The 19,352-nt window shown below is 39.9% G+C and overlaps 1 protein-coding gene across 1 annotated transcript in view; it reads right to left on the reverse strand.

Annotated features, from left to right (window-relative positions):
- LOC150091436 (PEST proteolytic signal-containing nuclear protein-like) overlaps nucleotides 1-15,802 on the reverse strand; it is a 172,978-nt gene extending 157,176 nt beyond the window's left edge. The window contains exon 1 of the mRNA XM_090375469.1: nucleotides 15,678-15,802. Within this exon, the coding sequence (XP_090231595.1) occupies nucleotides 15,678-15,720 (43 nt within the window). The 5' untranslated portion in view covers nucleotides 15,721-15,802. The remainder of the gene's footprint in view (nucleotides 1-15,677) is intronic.
- Between the last annotated feature and the right edge of the window lie 3,550 nt (nucleotides 15,803-19,352).

Below are 19,352 nucleotides of genomic sequence, written 5' to 3' on the forward strand. Positions count from 1 at the left end.
GGGCACCCTTAACTCACAACTTAGGCGCCTCCGTAGCCAGGTGGGCAGGAGCAGCAGTGCGTAGCACACGCTTCTTGATTAGACCGGGGTTCGAGCCCGTCAGGGAATGACCACCGCATATCCCCGGAGCAATATGGCCTTAGTTGCTAATGCTCCTAAAAAAAAACAAATAAAATAACTCAACTTAATGATGGTCTCTTTTCAAATGGAGCCAGCCTTTCTCTAGTGGTCATTCTCAACCTTGTGTTGTTTGGCATTACAAGAATGCAAAATGAAATGATTTGTGAAATTTCTATTCTTCTTTTCCTTGGCTGGATTTACTGTTTTAAATCTTCTGATGTCAATATTTGCCCAGATCATGTGAGTGAGATTGTTCTCAGGATAAAATCCTTTATTCCACACTCCACCTTAAAATGTCTTCCTTTATCTAAATCTTTGTTTCCCAATAAATGAGCTAAGGCCATTCAAGGTAAAAATGTTGCATATCACAATTGGTTCAAACACAAATCTTCAGATTCGTTTTCTGCCTACACCAGTTATTAATCAGTCCAAGCTAGATTTTGAACAGGCTAAGAGTAGAAAACTTGCTCCTTGTCCAAACAGTAATCAGGCATTCTGGTGGCTTGCCAAAGCTATTAGTGCAACTTTTGCCCATCTCTATTCCCACCTCTGTCAAAACCAGGTGGTTCTATTGCCACTTCAACAAAAGATAAAGCTGATCTGCTAGCATCCTACTTTTCTTCTAACTCTTCTATTGGTCTTGATAAACCACCTCCTACCACTCCCAGTACACTGCACCCCTCCTGTGGTCTTCTGTCAAAAGGATTTTGGGCTAAGGTAAAGAAAGCCAAAGTGAGAAGAACGAGAAACGTCGGATAGTTTATGCAGAAAATTAGTTTCCCGACACCGGACTCTAGCGCTGTCGCTTGGTAAACAGACAGTAGGAGCTATCAGTCTGGAGCCAAAATCGAGAAAGATATATTGATTGACAGGAAGGCATGGCAAACGGTGAAATGATTGGTGATGGGCGCAACAGACAACAAGCTACTGTGTAGTCATTGGTTGGCATTATAATGTGTATTTATGAGTAAAGAACGGTGCATAATAGTTTTGTGATGAATGATAAACAGGTAAAAGCAGCGATGAATCTTTTAAAGATGGAAGAAATTTGTAAGGAAAATAAAATGTTGGTTGATTTTTTGATGAAAACTAAATTAATAAAAGTTTCGTTCCATTCATTTTTACGTTCTTCATTGTTTTTTCCTCATTATTAAAAGCAGATTTTTGGAGTTCATGAGTGTTTTTTACTATATTGTTGATTTAGGTTTGGTTACGAAAAAAGGAAAATGTTTCTTTATTTTTCGTTATATTTTGTGACCTAACATTAAACATTAGGTTAGGAAATAACAGGAAAAGAAAGAAAGATTCTTTATATATACAGGGTGTCTCAAAAATATTGGTACAAATGTTTAGGGGAGGTAGATAACATCTAAAGGAATGTGAATCGCATAGGAACCTATAACCGGAAACGTCACCATAAGTTGATAGACGGCACGGTAGTCGTTGCACGTCGAACTGTGAACTGGCAGACATGCACCTAGTGTATGGATTAGCAGAGGGAAATGGACGAGCCACTCAACGAATTTATGGAGAATGCTTCCCAGACAGACATGTACCAGACCACCGTTTGTTTGCGCACGTGCATCAAAATTTGTGCGATTATGGGTCATTTAGAGGTAACAGGAGTAGTGCGGGCAGATCACTTTCGACACGAACTCCTGCCATGTAACAGAGTGTGTTGATTGCCGCCCAGAATAATCCCACTACCAGCACACGTGCCGTTGCCTCTGCCTTAGGAGTGTCTCGTTGCAGTGTACAGCGTGTCTGGCGCCACGATTCCTTACATTCCCTTTCATCTCCAAAGGGTTCAGTTACTGCTCCCCCAAGATCATCCTGCGCGTGTGGCTTTTGCACAGTGGTTTCTCCAAGAAAGTGTTCAAGACTTGAATTTTCCAGCCTATGTTTTGTTTACAGATGAGTCTTATTTCACTCGGGAAGGCTTATTCAATCAGCACAATGCTCATGTGTGGGCCCCCATGCGGCACAACATCGCTTTGCAATAAATGTGTGGGCAGGTATGGTCAGCCCATGCCTGTTACCATCCCGCATGAACTCCGCTAAATATCGGATCTTTCTTGGACACGTTCTACCAGGGTTACTTGACGATGTTCCAGCAAATGTGAGACATAACATTTGGTTTAAACATGACGGGGTGCATGCCCATTATGGAAGGTGTGTTCATGACCATTTGAACAGGCGTTTTGGGCGTCGATGGATTGGCCGTGGTGGATCCGTTGCCTGGCCCCCACGCTCATCTGATTTATCGAGCCTTGATTTCTTTCTGTGGGGGGGGCCTCAAATCTATCGCGTATGAATCACCTGTGGAGACGGAAATGGATCTCGTGGCGAGACTCATCTGCGCTGCTGCTACTGTCAAAGAAACTCCAGATGTGTTCGACCGTGTCCGCCAATCTATGCTGTGTCGGTATCACGCATGCATCGCGTCTCATGGTGGAACCTTCGAGCATCTGTTGTAACATCATGAAATGCATCCATCTCACACTCCATTGTTAATATTATGTCAAATAAATGTTTGTCACTAATTACTGTCTTGTGTCATTTCTGCTTCTTGTGACTCTGCTACTACTTTCCCGTGACGTTTCCAGTTATGGGTTCCTATGCGATTCACATTTCTTTAGATGTTACCTACCTCCCCTAAACGTTTGTACCAATATTTTTGAGACACCCTGTATATATATAGTGAATAGTTATTGAGGTGTTGATTGACGTTATGATACGTGTGTATCCGCACAAGTGTCTTTAAAAATAAAAGTACCGTAATAAAAATTAATATTTTGTTAATAAACAATTTATGCGGTACTCCACCCATGATTCTAAAGAAAAAAGGTTAGATTACCCCCTCCACTACGGGAGGGGGTTCAAGCTCCCGTGGGATTCAATTGGAGGTAACCTGACCTTTTTTCACCATTATGGAAAGTGTTTATTAGGGCATGTGCGATTAGGGCAAGTTACCATTAGTGCTTCTGAGTCGGGCTTACAATACTGGGATCCCGGGATCTTGAATAACGGGATCCCCATCATTTTTTTCCAGTACTGATACAAAAAATACCGATTTTTCGGTACTAATTTAAAAAAAAAAAATTTTTATAATTTAATCACAAAAGTTATAAAATCACCTTTATGTGATTATGACGTTATCGCTATTAGCAAATATTCGATAAATCATCGATAGGACACTATGCAACATCGCAACCTGTTCACAACTCTTGGACAACTTCATGTCTGACCATATCGTAACTACCAAGTCCCGTTCCTCCCCTGCTGACTTTAGTTCAACTCCACCAAGTGTATAAGTTATTTTGGGGTTGCTGTTCCCCAGGTGCAAGACCAACATATCGGTGTTTAGATACACCATTTTTTAAGAGTGTCTATGGTGTATCTAAACACCGATATTATATAGATATTAAACTCTTAAGTATTATGCCAAGTGCATTTAATTATTTTAAATATTATCTTATACACCTTTTGGCATCTCTCATATTGTGCGATTAACTTCACAACTGGGTCGTCATGTCTGCAATACTAGGGCACCTGCCCACCCACTGATGATAGGCCAATAGCCTTGAAACATGTCTGGGTGGTGGTACTCACTGAGAATAAGTAACAATAGTCTTCTCTATTAGTGAAGCGTTACTTATTTGAGGTAGTGCAGTATCATGGCAACTCTTCGTGAAGGCAGAGCACAATATGAGAAAGAGCAAATGATGCCCACAACAACTACTTTGTAGTTTTTTAAGAGTGTCTATGGTGTATCTAAACACTGATATTATATAGATATTAAACTCTTAAAGTATTATGCCAAGTGCATTTAATTATTTTAAATATTGTAAATATTGATGCAAAGTAACTGTTGAGTTCATCTGCAACTTCAGCTATGTTATCTAATACTATCCCACGTCCACTACATAAGGGTCCAATCTGATTTGTCCTCCTGTTCTTTGCATTTATATATGTGAAGAATTCCTTAACTGCACTCTTTGCTCTCTTCTTTATTTCTTATCCCCTCTCTTTGCTCTCTCCCAGACTCAGTAAAGATACTATAGTGAAAATGACACTTCGCTTAATAAAACGTCTTGCTCCTTCAGAAAATGTTGAACATAATTCAACCATGAAGACCAATATGGAACAGAACATCAGTGTTCTGCAAATTCTTTCCAAAATAAGAAATTGCCTGACTCCAAAGAGATTTTAAAAGATGAACTCGAGTCAGAAATTAATGAAATACTTTTAACTATTTTTGCTAAAAAAGTTCAAAGCCTAGAAAATAGGAACTAAGATCGTCTACAATTATCTCAGTACAAGAATAGAATCCGAAAGGGCGTTTTCTGCCGCTAATCAAATATGTACCAAAATTAGATCCATTTTAAACGATCATACTATTGATTGCTTATGTTTCTTAAAAGCTCACTTTATTTGGACAGGTAGTGTGGACACTTAAACATAACTAAACCTTGCAGTAACTATATGTATTTTTTTTGTTTTTAGAATAACTGTATTTTAATGATTTTTTTCAGAATATTTATTATTGCAATAAAAGTTTATTTAAAACATGAATTCAAGTAACTACAGTACTTGTTTTTTTCCTTACTTTATTGCACCTAATTGTCATCAAAATTTATTGAGAAAAATGTTTGTTTTTGGAATACCAGTATCCCAGTTTCATAAATTAAAAATACCTGTATTGTAAGCCCTACTTTTGAGTGCTACTAAAGTGATACTAAACCGACGTTATCGTGTGTTGTGTTGTGTTTGCGCACAAACCAGTACATCATTTGCCACGCCTACCTGTCAATATATCGTTCTTGACTTTGCCCCAGACCGACAACACCTATCGCCTATTTACCAAGCGAGCAGTGCTAGAGTGCCGTATCGGTAAACTAAATTTTCTCGTTATTCTTGTGTTGGCTTTCTTTACCTCCACCTGACTTTGGACAATCTTGATGCCAAGAAAACTCCAAGTTCTGAAGGTACTTCTCCACTTGTTCTCTAAACCTGTGCTCACTCCCGTTCTGTCACCTTTTTTTGCACTTATTCCAGTGGTGAGTTTCCATCTGCTTGGAAATTTACTCATCTCCAGCCACTTCCTAAAAAGGTGAAAAATCCCTCCCATCTAATTATCATACCACTGCACTTATACACTTTTTAATGTAACAGAAATCCATTAACCACCAACTCTTACTCTATCTAGGAAAAACCTTCCATTTGATCAACGTTCGCCAGTATGGTGTCAATCCACTGGTGATATATTGGCTATGTTACCCATCTATGGACAAACTCAATGGAAAAGTTTGTTTGTTAGGTTTTTATTGGCTAGTTAGTTAGTTATTTGGTTTTTAGGAGCATTAGCAACTAAGGCCATATTGCTCCGGGATATGCGGTGGTCATTCCCTGACCTTTCCACATCCTCCGTATTTGGTGGTGACGGGCTCGAACCCCGGTCTAATCAAGAAGCGTGTGCTACACACTGCTGCTCCTTCCCACCTGGCTACGGAGGCGCCGTTTTTATTGGCGCATTAGCAACTAAGGCTATAATGCGCCAAAACTAGATGATATTTAAAATTTTTAATTTTACTGACCTAATTATTAAGGTCACCAAATCAAGGTATAAAATGTAAAAATGATAAATCAATAAAGAAATTACATCAACAAATAAATTTTAAATACAAGTAAAAACCTTTATTGATTTAAAATAGCTAAAAACAGCAGACACATGGTCATTGTCAGATAAAATCTGACTGAGTGTATAAGGCTCAGTCAGATGGTTAAAAGCGGTAAAATGGATATTGCTAAAATCTGGACAGTCAATTAAAATGTGTCTGATTGATAAAATTGTGCCACAAGACTCACACATAGGAGGGTCATCAGCCCTCAGCAAAAAAGAATGTGTCAAATGACTATGTTCTATGCGGGTCCGGGCAAGAACAACTTCCTCCTTACGATTCCTGCGCAGACTAGACTGCCACGGTTCAATTACAGGCTTTATTTGATATAATTTATTCGCAGTCTGTCTATTCCACGAATCCTGCCATTGGGAATGTATTTTCTCGAGTATTATTTGCCTGTAGTCTGTATAGGGGACTGACAGGCAGCGATTATTATTGAGAATTGCTGATTTGGCTGCGGTGTCAGCCAAATCGTTTCCCATAATCTCAATGTGGCTGGGAATCCAGCAGAAGAGGATATCATATTCACGTTCATGGAGAAAGTGAATCTTCTGCTGAATGCTAGACAGAACTGGATGAGAATTATATCTCACAGTTATTAAAGCCTGTAACACGCTGAGAGAGTCAGAATATAAAATGAACCGTTGGTATTGGCATTTACTGATGTGATCCAAAGCTAACTCAATAGCGTGCAGCTCTGCAGTAAATATGCTGCATTCAGAGGGAATCTGCTCCGATGTAGTGCTGTCCGTAAAGGCAGCAGCAGATCCCACATATGACTCCAACTTCAAACCGTCTGTGTAAACTGGCGCGAAGTCAGAATGTTCAGCTCGGTGTGCTGAATAAAGCTGCAGGTAGACTGATGAGAGTGTCCGACTTTGCCCAATTTCTAAGGGATAAGTCACATGCCGGGACATGAGCATGCCAGGGTGGAAAGGGTTGCTTTGGTGTTTGGGCAACCTTGTCTACCTTGATATTAAGTTCATTGAGTAGCTCTTGGAGACGAATACCAAACGGACGATTGGCAGTCTTACGGGTATTGTACAAGTTTTCCCATAGTGGCTCAAAAACGAATGGCCACGTTGGATGGTCTGGCAGGGATTTCAGTTTTAAAGCGTACTTTAAAGACAACCGCTTACGTTGAAGCGATAATGGTGGTTCGTTTGCTTCGATGTATAAACTCTGGACAGAAGATGTTCGAAATGCTCCAGTAGCGATACGTAGAGCCTGATGATGGACAGGGTCCAGCCATCGAAGGGCACTGTCTCTGGCTGAAGAATATACTTGGGACCCATAATCTAATTTGGATCGCACAAGTGCACGGTAAAGCCGTAGAAGGGTGCATCGGTCTGCACCCCAAGATAAAGAGGAGAGCGAGAGGAGCATATTAAGGCCTCTTGTGCACTTTGTGCGGAGTTGACGAATATGATCCAAAAAGGTCAGTTTTTTTATCGAATATGAGTCCCAAGAATTTTGTGTTCGCTGCTACTGGAATAGCATTTTGTCCGAGCCTTAATTCAGGTTCAGGATGAAGATTACGCTTGCGACAAAAGTGTACGCAAATGGTCTTCTCCGGCGAGAACCTGAAGCCATTAGCAAGTGCCCAGGAATTCAGACTATCAATGGCTTTCTGCAGTTGTCTTTCAATAACCCTCATGTTGCACGACTGACAAAAAATGCTAAAGTCATCAACATAGAGGGCACTGTTTACAGTTGGAGGAAGTTGTTCTGTGATGGAATTTATTTTGATGGCAAAAAGCATGACACTTAATACTGATCCTTGTGGTACTCCCTCCTCTTGGCTAAAGGAGCGAGAGAGTGAGGATCCCACACGAACTTGGAACGATCGATTGGCTAAAAAGTTTTGAATAAAAAAGGGGAGATGCCCTCTAAGGCCTAAGCTATGTAAATCTTTTAAAATGCCAAATCTCCGAGTTGTGTCATATGCTTTTTCCATGTCAAAGAACATCGACACCAAGTGTTCGCGTTTTAGGAAAGCATCCCGGATGGATGCTTCCAATCTAATAAGATGGTCCAAAGTGGACCGGTTCCTTCGGAAGCCGCACTGGATGTTGGACAGAAGGTCATTTGATTCGAGATACCATATTAAACGAGAATTAACTATTCTCTCCAGGATTTTGCACAGATAGCTAGTCAGAGCAATAGGACGATAATTGGTGGTGACTTTTGGATCCTTTCCTGGCTTAGGAAAGGCAAGAACGATTGCCTTTCGCCAGGAGTCCGGAAACTGCCCTTCAGTAAAGATTCTGTTATACAGAAGGAGCAGACAATCCATAGATTTTGGTGAAAGATGTTTAATCATTTCATAATGGATGCCATCTGGTCCAACGGCACTTGCTTTGGAAAGAGCGAGGGCTCTTTTCAGTTCCTGAATAGTGAAATCCCCGTTGTAGGGATAAATGCTCTTAGATTTAAAGTTAAGTGCCTGTTTTTCAATTTTATATTTCAGGACCAAGAACTCTGGGGAATACGAAGATGTTGCAGAGATGTTAGAGAATGTTTCCCCAAGAGAATTGGCTATTGCAGTTGGATCTGCAATAGCGCATCCATTATAATCTAGGATTGAAGAAGGGTGGGATGTATATTTTCCCTTCATTTTCCGGATTTTATCCCAGACTACCTTAGAGTTGGTAGACTGGTTAATAGATTATGTAAAACGGATCCACGATTCCTTTTGACTCTGACAGCGGATATATCGTGCTTTGGCTCGTGCACGTTTAAGGGTTGGTCGTGGTAGGATATCGGCGGAATATACCCCACGCTTTGTTTTGAGCCTTTTTTGCTGCTGTGCATTGTGAATTCCACCAAGGTTTGGGAAATAGTGGAAACCGGGCAGATGTTTTTGGAACAGCATTCGCAGCTGCTTGGACAATATTTTCTGTGATGTACTTAACTGCATTATTGATAGGCTCTTGACTGACTGTGCTAAGATCAAAATTTGCCTGATGTTGGAAGGCAGTCCAGTCAGCCTGATCAATCTTCCACCGTGGTAACCTGAAGGGAAGACATGGTCTCCCACTGTGTAACGAGGTTATCACAGGGAAGTGATCACTTCCGTATGGATTCTCCTCCACTTCCCAAGTGAGTGAAGGGAGTAGAGAAGGGGAGCAGATAGAGAGATCAATGGCAGAAAAAGTACGGGTAGGCATGTGGAAGAAGGTATTTGTTCCAGTATTTAGAAGGGAAAGGTCATTGTCATTTAGCATATGCTCTATGACTCGCCCACTTCCATTGATGTTAGCACTACCCCACAGGGTGTTATGTCCATTCATATCCCCGAGAAGTAAGTAAGGGGGAGGCAACTGCGTTACAAGATCATCAAGGTCTTCCTGGGGGATGTCAGTCCCAGGTGGCAAATAAAGAGAGCAAACTGTTAATATAAATCCCACCGAAAGGCGAATTGCAACAGCTTCCAAGCTAGTTGTAATTAGCAAGGGCTGAACTGGGGTCTGATTGCCGACGAGGATAGCCACTCCTCCATGAGCAGAGCCATCCGCAATTCTATCCTTTTGAAAAATTGTGATGTTGTGCGTGGTGGGATCGTCATTTGCCTTTAGATATGTCTCCTGCAAGCAAAAGCAAACTGGCTCGTGCTTTTGCAGGAGGGCCTTGATGTCATCAATATTTCGCCGGAATCCACGACAATTCCATTGTAGGAATTTAGCCATTATTTTGGCTTGGTGGGTCCATCAGGCGGCTTCTGAGGTGCTGAGGGCTTACTTTTATCAGTCTTGGGTTTATCTTTTTTGGGGAAGAATGGACGCTGTCCCGTGTCGGAAAAGTTTATGAAACTTAAGCAGCTGCTTTTGATATCAAAGGTTTCTGATCATGTTTGACATAAGCGTTCTAAATAAGCTTCCATTTTATGGATTACTAACTGTTTTTTATAATTGGGTATCCAGTTTTCTCTGTGACCATTCATTGCAGATGACAGTGGATGGCTCTGTCTTCTAACTTCTCCACCAATGCTGGTTTTCCCCAAGGTTCACTTCTCTCTCCCACTCTTTTCCTCTTGTATATTAATGACCTTCTTCCACTTATTGGAAATCCTATGTATAGTTTTGCAGATGATAACACATTACATTCCACCTTCCAGTTTGAGAAACCTTACCCTGCACAAACAGCTTCAGCTTTTCACATATCCACTACTAATTCCTTAAATGGCGATCTCCAGGTAATTCTCCAATGGGGCAAAGATAACTAGTTAATTTCAATCCATGTCAAACTCAGTTCTGTCATATTCACAAAATGAATGCTTCTGCTGCTATAATTATCTTTGATGAGACTCAGATTTCTATTCAAGACCACACATCTCTAATAGGGATTATCCTGTTTTCTAACATTGCTTAGCACAAAGACATTCACAAATACTGCTTACTCTTCATCTAACAAATGGACTTTTCTCTTTCGTTCTCAGAGCTTCTCTTTTAAAGTACTACTCACTCTATACAAATCAAAAACCATCATATCATGAAATAATGCCTTAAACCCCTTAGGCTTATAGGCTCCATTCAAAAGAGGCCAATTACGTTAATTAATGACCAATCTCTTACAAAGTCCCTCCATGCTCTGTCTCACAAATGTTCTGTTTCTGCTGCATACCTTTTCAGATATTTCAATGGGCACTGTTCTTCTACATTGGCTTCTATAATTCCCCCCTCTGTCTCTCTTCCAAACCAGTCTAAACATGTGCTGCAACCAGTCAGCATCCTTTTACTGTCCTACTTCAAACTTACAGAACAAACTCTTGTTCCTCACTTACTCCTTCAACTTCTGTTTTCTGGAACAACCTCCCTTCATACGTATTTCCTGAAAATTACAATCTACAGAAATTCGAATCTAATGTCAACAAGTATCTTCTTTCATCTTCTCAAACTTCACCCCTCACAAGGTACTAAATACTATAAGTTCTAATACCCTTCAAGTTTGGGGGTTTCATAAAAAAACTATTGCCATGTGCTTTCCTCCAATCAGTAACACTCTCTGGCTTCATGAAATTGATGTATTGCCTGGAATCAAACTATTGATGCATGTGCACCCAGTTTCATGCAGTGAGTGCTCCTGTTACTGTCAAGCTGGTCTCTAATCAAAATGTTAGTTAAATCATGCTGTTTAAAAATTTGCATTTGCTTGCCAACAGGTCTGAAGGGAATTTTAATTTTCAAAAATTAATTAGCAGTATGCATTTAATATAGAACATGAATTTTTCATAGCTGTGTTCAGAAAATACTAAAAATATAGGTGGCATCAAAAGGATAAACAATTTTGAATTATTTTTTGCTGATTTTTCAAATTTTCACATGCACAGAGGTAGTTCAATTTTTCATGAAACTGACTTAGAAAATGTTTTCAGAATACATTTTTGAAATACATGTATTCTTTTATAATCACCCTATACGAAATGTGGCTATACAATATCAAGACTGTGTGCACAGTTACTACACACCAAGCACCACCTGAAAAACAAAGACACACCAGTTAACCTTGAACCTTTCCCTAGTTGCCTGCTGAGTCATGTTCTACACACTCATTTGCTTTGCAGTGAGGCAGGTTTTCATTACCATGTTTTTTTTTTCAGTTGGCCAGAAAAATGAGACAAACAAATCAACTGAATCAACCTTAAATCTTTAACAAAACTAAAGAAAACACCAACTGAAAGTTCAGTTGTTACATCAAGTTTTTGGGAAGACACTAATTACGAGCTTGCACATTTGAAAATGGCATAAAAGAATTTTAAAAGGAAGATAGAATGTGGAAGACAATGGATGATCAGGCCGCTCAGTATCCATAAAAACTGATGAAAATGTGGACCAGTTAAGGACACTGATTATAAGTGATCGTTGTTTAAGCAACAGAATCAGAAGTCAATATGGACAAAGTTAGCAGGTATCTTTTAAATGAATATTTTGGCATCAGAAAAGCATGCATCAAGATGGTGACAGAATTTTAGAATGAAGTTCAAAGAAAGAGAAATGGAAGACAAAATAATCCTCCATATCCAAAACAGTAAGAATGTTAAGCTCAAAAATGAAAACCACACTTCTAGTTTTCTGATATTAAAGGAATTACTATTAGCATTAGTAGTGGCATATGATGCAAGAAAGCAAGCTAATACAGCGTTGACAAAAAAACTTCTCATTTCACCGATCCATTCCCTCCATTAGTTTGTCTAGTTATTCCTTGAATTTATTTAAGCTATCAACTTTCACGAGAACAGATGGAAGTTTGTTCCAGCAATCAATCACCCGCAAGCTAAAGGCAAACTTCCACACATCTATTTCACACAGCTAAAGGCAAAAAACAAATCTTCAAGGCAGAATGTGCTGTTTCCACAGGAGCTAGTTATTGTTGGTGACTGTATTATCAGGGAAATATATTGTGCAAAAGGACTATGTGGAATAGGACTAGGAAAAGGATGAATTGTAGAGCAGATATTTTTTAAGGGTACAAAAAGTGATATTGTTGTACATGTTGGCACTAATGACATTAAGAGTAGGAAATCTGCAGATTTACTTAAAAAGTAGAGGTTAATGTTGAAAATAAGTCACGGGTTGATGTTAAATCTGAAAGTGTCTGCAATTCTACCCAGACACGATAGGAAGGAGTATATGACGAGAGCCTTGTCAATCAATCCGGCGCTGGAGAGATTGTGCAAGACTCAAGAGGCCTCCGTAGCTGAGTGGTCAGGAGCGGGAGTGCAGTAGCACACGCTTTTTGAGTAGACCGGGGTTCAAGCCCCTGATTGCTGAATACGGTCGATCTGCCAACCCGCACTGGACCAGCGTGGTAGATTATGGTCCATTTCCCTCAGCATGAATTGTTGAGGAGGTTTCCATCCTGCAGTGGGTTGATAATGGCTGCATTTTACTTACTTACGTGGGGTAGAATTTTTCTCAGCATGGTGTGTGCTTGTTAACAGGAGAGACTGCTTTATACAGGGATGGGATACACTTAAATAGAAAGAGTGCAACAATATTTGCTAATGCTATCAAGGCAGTATTAGGTGGGTTGGAAACTGCTAGCGTGAGGGAGTTTCACAGACTAAGAGATTAACAGTAGCCACAGGCAGATGTGAAAGTGATGCACTGCTTCTATGGGCTGTGTCAGAGTAACTCAGAGAAAGAACAGGTGCATGTATACGTCTGTGTACACCAATGCTAGCAGTAAAGTAAATAAATTTGAAGTGCTGATCAAGACAAAAGGTAGATGGGACTGTTGCAATATCAGAGACGTAGTATCATGCAGATATAAGGAATTTGGGGACTACAATGTGTACAGAAAGGATACAGAGGATATAAAGGGAGGAGGGGTTATGCTGTTAGTTAAGAAACAGATAAAATCTAAGGAAGTGCATCCAGTTGACATGGTGGACAGTGCAATGTTGAGTCATTTTGGTGTGACATAAGCACTGGGAAAGCAAAAATTAGAGTAAAATCAGTCCTAGTTTAACACGTGTTTACACTACACAAATTCGATCATACACGATTTATAGATAAGGGAATGATGTCATATATAATATGAAGCGAATTCGCTTATGCACGATTCGCCTTTGTGTTTACAAGAAATGGCAGTCGAACATGGAATCACCCCAACTGAATGCAACATAGGAATGAAGATTTTTTTTTTTTTTTTGATTTGGTAGTTGTTGGCGCATCGGCTTCTGTGGCCATATTGCACCTCCCAAGGTTTTTGCAGTACTTTGATCCAAGCCCAAGGCGGGAATCGAACCCGCGACCTTGGGGTTGCCGGGCAGGTACTTTACCCACTCGGCTAGCCCGGTCGGCTAGGAATGAAGAGAAGATTCTGAAAATATATTTATGTTTTTTATATCAATGAAGGGGAAACACATTTCACCGTAACAACCCACACAATTCCAGCTATCACTATTATCGCAAATGCAATTAGATCGAGTTTACTACCAGTTTATAACAGATTCCACTAGCAGAAACGCAAGTGGAAATTGTTTTTGTTTTATTGTAGTAACCCCCAGAAATGTGCTTTAGTAAAATGCGAGTTAGTGAGATGTTAATAGTGTGTCTCTGCCTTTACGGTGTTGTTTATTCAGTTGCTACACGCACACAGCTTTGTTTATGTGTATCAAGCGTGCCTCCTCATTTTGTAATTGTGCTTTATTTCCTAAAAATGAGTAAAATAATAAAAGGTGTGAAAAGGAAGCATCCTAATAAAGACACTACAGATTCAAAGAGAAAAAGGAAAGCAATATCCAATAAACAGAGGCAGACTGGGTCAAAAATTCTTACCCAGGAAAATTTGTAGTGGCTTTATACTAGCATTTATGGCCAAAATCACACTGTCGATAGAGAAAAAATATGAAATTATGAAACGCTTTGAGCAAAGTGAAAGAAAATGTGATATTGCACGTGCTACATGCCTAAATGAGGCAATGCCAAGAATTTGAAAGAATGCAGAGAAGATAAAAACAACTTTTGAGCAAAACAACGCTTTGAGCAAAGTGAAAGAAAATGTGATATTGCACGTGCTACATGCCTAAATGAGGCAATGCCAAGAATTTGAAAGAATGCAGAGAAGATAAAAACAACTTTCATAGAAGGAACAACTCAAAGTGTAATTAAAATCCATTAGTTCAAGACACAAAGAATTGGAAGAGATGGAACTGCTGTCATCTGTTTGGATAGAAAATCAAACAAAAAAAACAAGTTTGCTTACGATAGAAGCAAAAGCATTAGCAATATTTTATTACGTAATAGTCATAATAAAATACATATTTTATTACAATTATTTATTGTGTTTGGTAATGTTTTGGTTACAAATGTGTGTTCAATCTTGGGCGGTCGGCACCTAACCCTATTTTTCCCATAGAACCTGTTGTTTATATTGCACAATTTTGCATTGTATGATGGTTTCTAGGAACACAACTATCATGCTATACGAGGACTGACTGTAGAAGTGTGTTATAGGCCTAAATAAAGTACAAACTTATAATATTTTCTTAACAATGGATCATAAGACGTAGAAGTTCAGTTTATTTGTGTAATGTATTAATTCCTGGCTGAATAAAAACAAATCTCTTTTGAAAGCTAAAGGTATAAGTGCTTCACGATATCATATATCTCTGTCCTAAACAAATGCACTGTAGTTCTATTTCACCATCCTTTTTACACAGTATATTTAGAATTCCTCTAACAAGGAAATTCCATATTACAACCTCCTCCAGGGTTAGCACATTAGATGGTCTGTGCTGATTCTTACTTGCAACCCAACATTTTACAAAATATATATAAATTAGAAGTGAAGAACTACTTTTGGTGACTAATTAGCTAATCAGATACAAAAAAAAAAAAGTTTTCAGACTATAAAACAAGTCATAAGCTATTAATCTGTGGCTGATTTCGTTTAAACGATCATTATGGTTTTAAAGCTACTAACAGCCGCCAGTCAGTTCAACTCTACAATACTTGGCCATCAAAAAGATACATAACAAAATGCACTTAGCGAAACGCGTCTACGAGTATTTTGAAGTAACTTGGTAAACAACGAAATAAAACTTAATAAACGCAACGCATGTTGTGCTTACAATACAACCATATCAATGATGAACATCCAACTAACTAAACAAGTATACTGTTGTTTAAATTAAACAACAATTATTAATATTATGACAAGGTTCGACTTACTGAGCACACAACACTGACAGATTTGCTCATTTTTCGGTTGTTTCTTGAGAGTCGCCGATTTATAATTGAAACAAAACGTATATCAAGTACATGTACAAAACCAACATAAGCATAAAATAAAATATTTATCTTAATCGCCTTTAAAACGTATCCTAAATTATACTTCTAAGTCGATTAAAAAGAAACAACAAATTACCTTTCAAAACATTGCCTTCCGCGTCCACTTTATCATCCGCCATTGTTCTTCAAATGTGAGTGAAATGCGCCCTCCTTTGATATCTAAAAGCAGTTGGCGAATTTTGCAGGAACGGATAGCATTAAAGTGAAAAACACACTGGAACTATACAATCCAAATAATAAAAGGCAGGACTGTTTAAAACTTCACTTATTCATAACAATATTTTATTACGCAAGAACAGAAATCCATAATTTTTAAGCCTATTATATGAATTTCAGGGAAATACGAGTCTAAAATTAGCATCCTTTTCCAAGAAGTCTCTAGAAAATGTCGAGGTGATTGGAAGCAGACGCTTCAGTGTGAGTTAGAAAAAAAAAAAAAAAAAAAAAAAAAGAATAGTTTTCATGGACTAAGGCGATTAGGGAGATCCAGAATGGTAGAAATAATTTCCCTCTTAATGAAAACTTAAGGGGTGTTTATTCTATAAATATACTCTTATGGGTAATCCAAAGTCCGGTTTGCATCAGGATATCTAAATTTGTACCTAGAGCCATAAGTCCTCAGTTAATGCTGGCTCGCCGATCGGACACGTGCTTTTGAGCTCCCGCCCTTTTGCCCCTTTCAACGTTTGTCTGCGAGAACCCTCAGTCAAGATATATATATTTCGATTCCTCTTCGGAAGAGCTTTCGAGTAATAATAATTTTGTGTGTGTAGATTTAGCGGAGTTTCAGTTAGGTTAGAAAATAATTTATTAACTTCAGCCATGGAAAGCTGGACATTCCAATAGCGGCTTATTCCACTCCCCATCCACCCCATCTATTGCCTCCAGCTATGGCCAGCGAAGGTCAAACAACCACAGCAACGGAACCTACAGCTACTGCCAGCAGTGACCAAGATACTGGAAACCACACCCTGCGACAACAGGTGAATACTTCAAGGTCCAAAAGGTCAGTAACTGTTAATACTTATGCTAATACCGTATCTAATGGATTATGCTTGACGCCAGCAAAAACCTCTCTCTCGCGACCAACAATAGTACATACGCGGTCGAACAACGCTCTTACAAATGAAGCAACCGCTATTACTTCCCGGGAAAATGGAATAGTAATTTTCGCTACCAAGGAAAACACTCCCTTAGAACAGTACCTTACAGCGATCGCGGAGAAAGTACCACCGAAAAATATTACCCACGCATCCCGTGTGGCGGGAACTGTGCAGGTGTATTTCAGCCACCCCTCATGGGCGCAAACTATCCTGCAAAATGGAGTAGACATCGGTCTTCATCACCTAGAAGCGGCGCCAATTGCCTTAGCACCAACGAAAGTCACAATTTCAAACGTCCCACCTGAAATCCCTCATCACTTTCTGAGAGGGATTTTATCCAAATACGGATCAGTTACCGGGAAAATACGCACACTCTCTGCAGCAACCACGAAACCGGAATTTTCGCATATAAAAAGCTTCCGCAGGCAAGCACTTATGCACTTCGCCAACAATGACGCAGCAAACATTCCAAAACTCATCAACACCGATCTAAACGGAATAACTCACACCTTCTATACCTCCATTTCCTCACAATGTTTCTTCTGCCACGAAGAGGGTCACATCAGGAAAAACTGCCCGCATATCTCTAACTCTTCTGAAAGTAATACCGAAATTCAGGCAGCACCAACCTGGGTCAGGCCAGATGCACAAAGCGAGCTGACTGTTGGAGAAAATGGGGATGCTGAAGAAACTGTCAAACAGTCTGAGATGCTCCCCACAACAAACTCTTTAGAAAAAGAAAATTCAAAAACCACAGAAGACCAGGACGCAATCTCTTCAGGAGACCGAAGAGTTTTATCTCAAAAGCAACCCCCAAGGCAGACCACGTCCAAAGCCACAAAACAGAAGAAGACAACGCACACGGCGGCAGGAAAAGAGCAAACCGCAAACAAAAACAACAGGGGCGACGAAAATAAATACAGAACACCACAGAAGATAAACGGCCAGATCTCAAATGAGTCCATCATACCACCAAGTATGGAAATAAATAAACAGCTACAAACTACTGACGATCCAAATGAAGAAGAACCCGAATTTCTGGGCACTGAAGAAGAGACCAACTGTGATTCTCACTATTCAAGTGCTTCAGAGGACGAGGAAACCGATTTTCCCTACACTAAAGGTCCTTTAACTGTGGAGAAACTACGATCCTTTCTACGGGAAGTACGCGGCTCGCCACAGAAGCTGGTGACAGCTCTGAAGTTCACCTCTAACATACCCGAGCTGATCTCACAACTTACGGGTCTGCGTTCCAAACTAAAAGGAAAGAAAGACAGAGCAGATGTGAATAGATCCAAACGCCTGTACTACTTGACTAACGGGCTTGAACAGCAATATCATCAATCAGGATGTTAACCGCCCCAAAACTTGCAAAACCCTTATCTTTATCCCTGCAGATAATGCTGACTCTTAGCATGCTATCACTTAATGCAAGAGGATGCTCCTCTGCATCGCGCAATAAGCTGATCCTTCACCAGGTCCAACGACATCATGCCGACCTACTCTTCCTACAAGAAACAAATATTAAAACAGACACAAGGCCATCCTTGAAATGGGCAGATTGGCCATATGTATTTCATCATTCTCCAACACAACAACATCATGGGGCAGGAGTGAGTATCGGCCTTCATCAAAGGTCAGCCTGCAAGCTCAATGTGATAGCAGAGATCGCTGGCTACGCAATTTACGCCCTCCTGGATACACCCCAGAAGGAAACCCTGCACCTTTTTAACATCTACATGCCACAGCAGGACAGACTCGCTATCCAAATAACCAACTTCATACAAAGCCACCTCTCTACCATAGATCAAGAACATATCATTCTTGCTGGCGACTTCAACTGCACTCTTGACCCAAAAATGGACAGAGCACGATGCACTGAGCACCGCACAACATTAATCAATAACCTGCAAGCCTTGATAAACAACAATGAATTGGTCGACGTATTTAGACACCAGCACCCAGAAGAAAAGTCCTACACCTGGAGATCAGCAAATACAGCATCAGCAAGACTACCTTACCAAGCCCGACTGGACAGATACTACATCCCAAAACACACCATCCCCCTGGTCAGAAGCATCACACATTTGCCGTCTTATATCTCAGATCACTCCTTTATCAAATTACAGCTCTCTTTCTCACCCAATCACTACAAAAGTAGAGGTGCTTATTGGATGTTCAACAATAGCCTTCTTCAAGACAAGGAATACATCTCTAAGCTGCAAGACCTGATATCCAACCTTGCCCAATCCAAAGACAGATTGGAGCCCATGAACACGTGGTGGCCTAGATTTAAAAGTAAACTGAAATCATTCTCCCAAACCTACAGCCAACAGAAAAGTCAACAAAAGCGTAATAACCTCTATCAACTTGAGCAAAGGCTGAAAAATCTCCCATCTGAAAGTCAGACCTACCAGTCAACACTACAAGCCATACAAACCCACTTAGAACACTCTGCAAAAGGCGCCCTGCTCCGATCAAGATACACCCACATAAATCTATCTGATGCCCCGACCAAATACTTTTTCTCATTAGAAAGCAGACATCAGAAATCAACCACCATCACTGCCATTCAGCTGCAAAACGGAAACATCACTGAAGACCCAGAGGAAATCTTCTCTGAAGTAACAAGATTTTATAGAGAAATT

Source organism: Mastigoproctus giganteus, chromosome 1 (genome assembly GCF_048544385.1).
Source record: "Mastigoproctus giganteus isolate SK-2022 chromosome 1, ASM4854438v1, whole genome shotgun sequence".
In the NCBI taxonomy this organism is placed as follows: Eukaryota; Metazoa; Arthropoda; class Arachnida; order Uropygi; family Thelyphonidae; genus Mastigoproctus; species Mastigoproctus giganteus.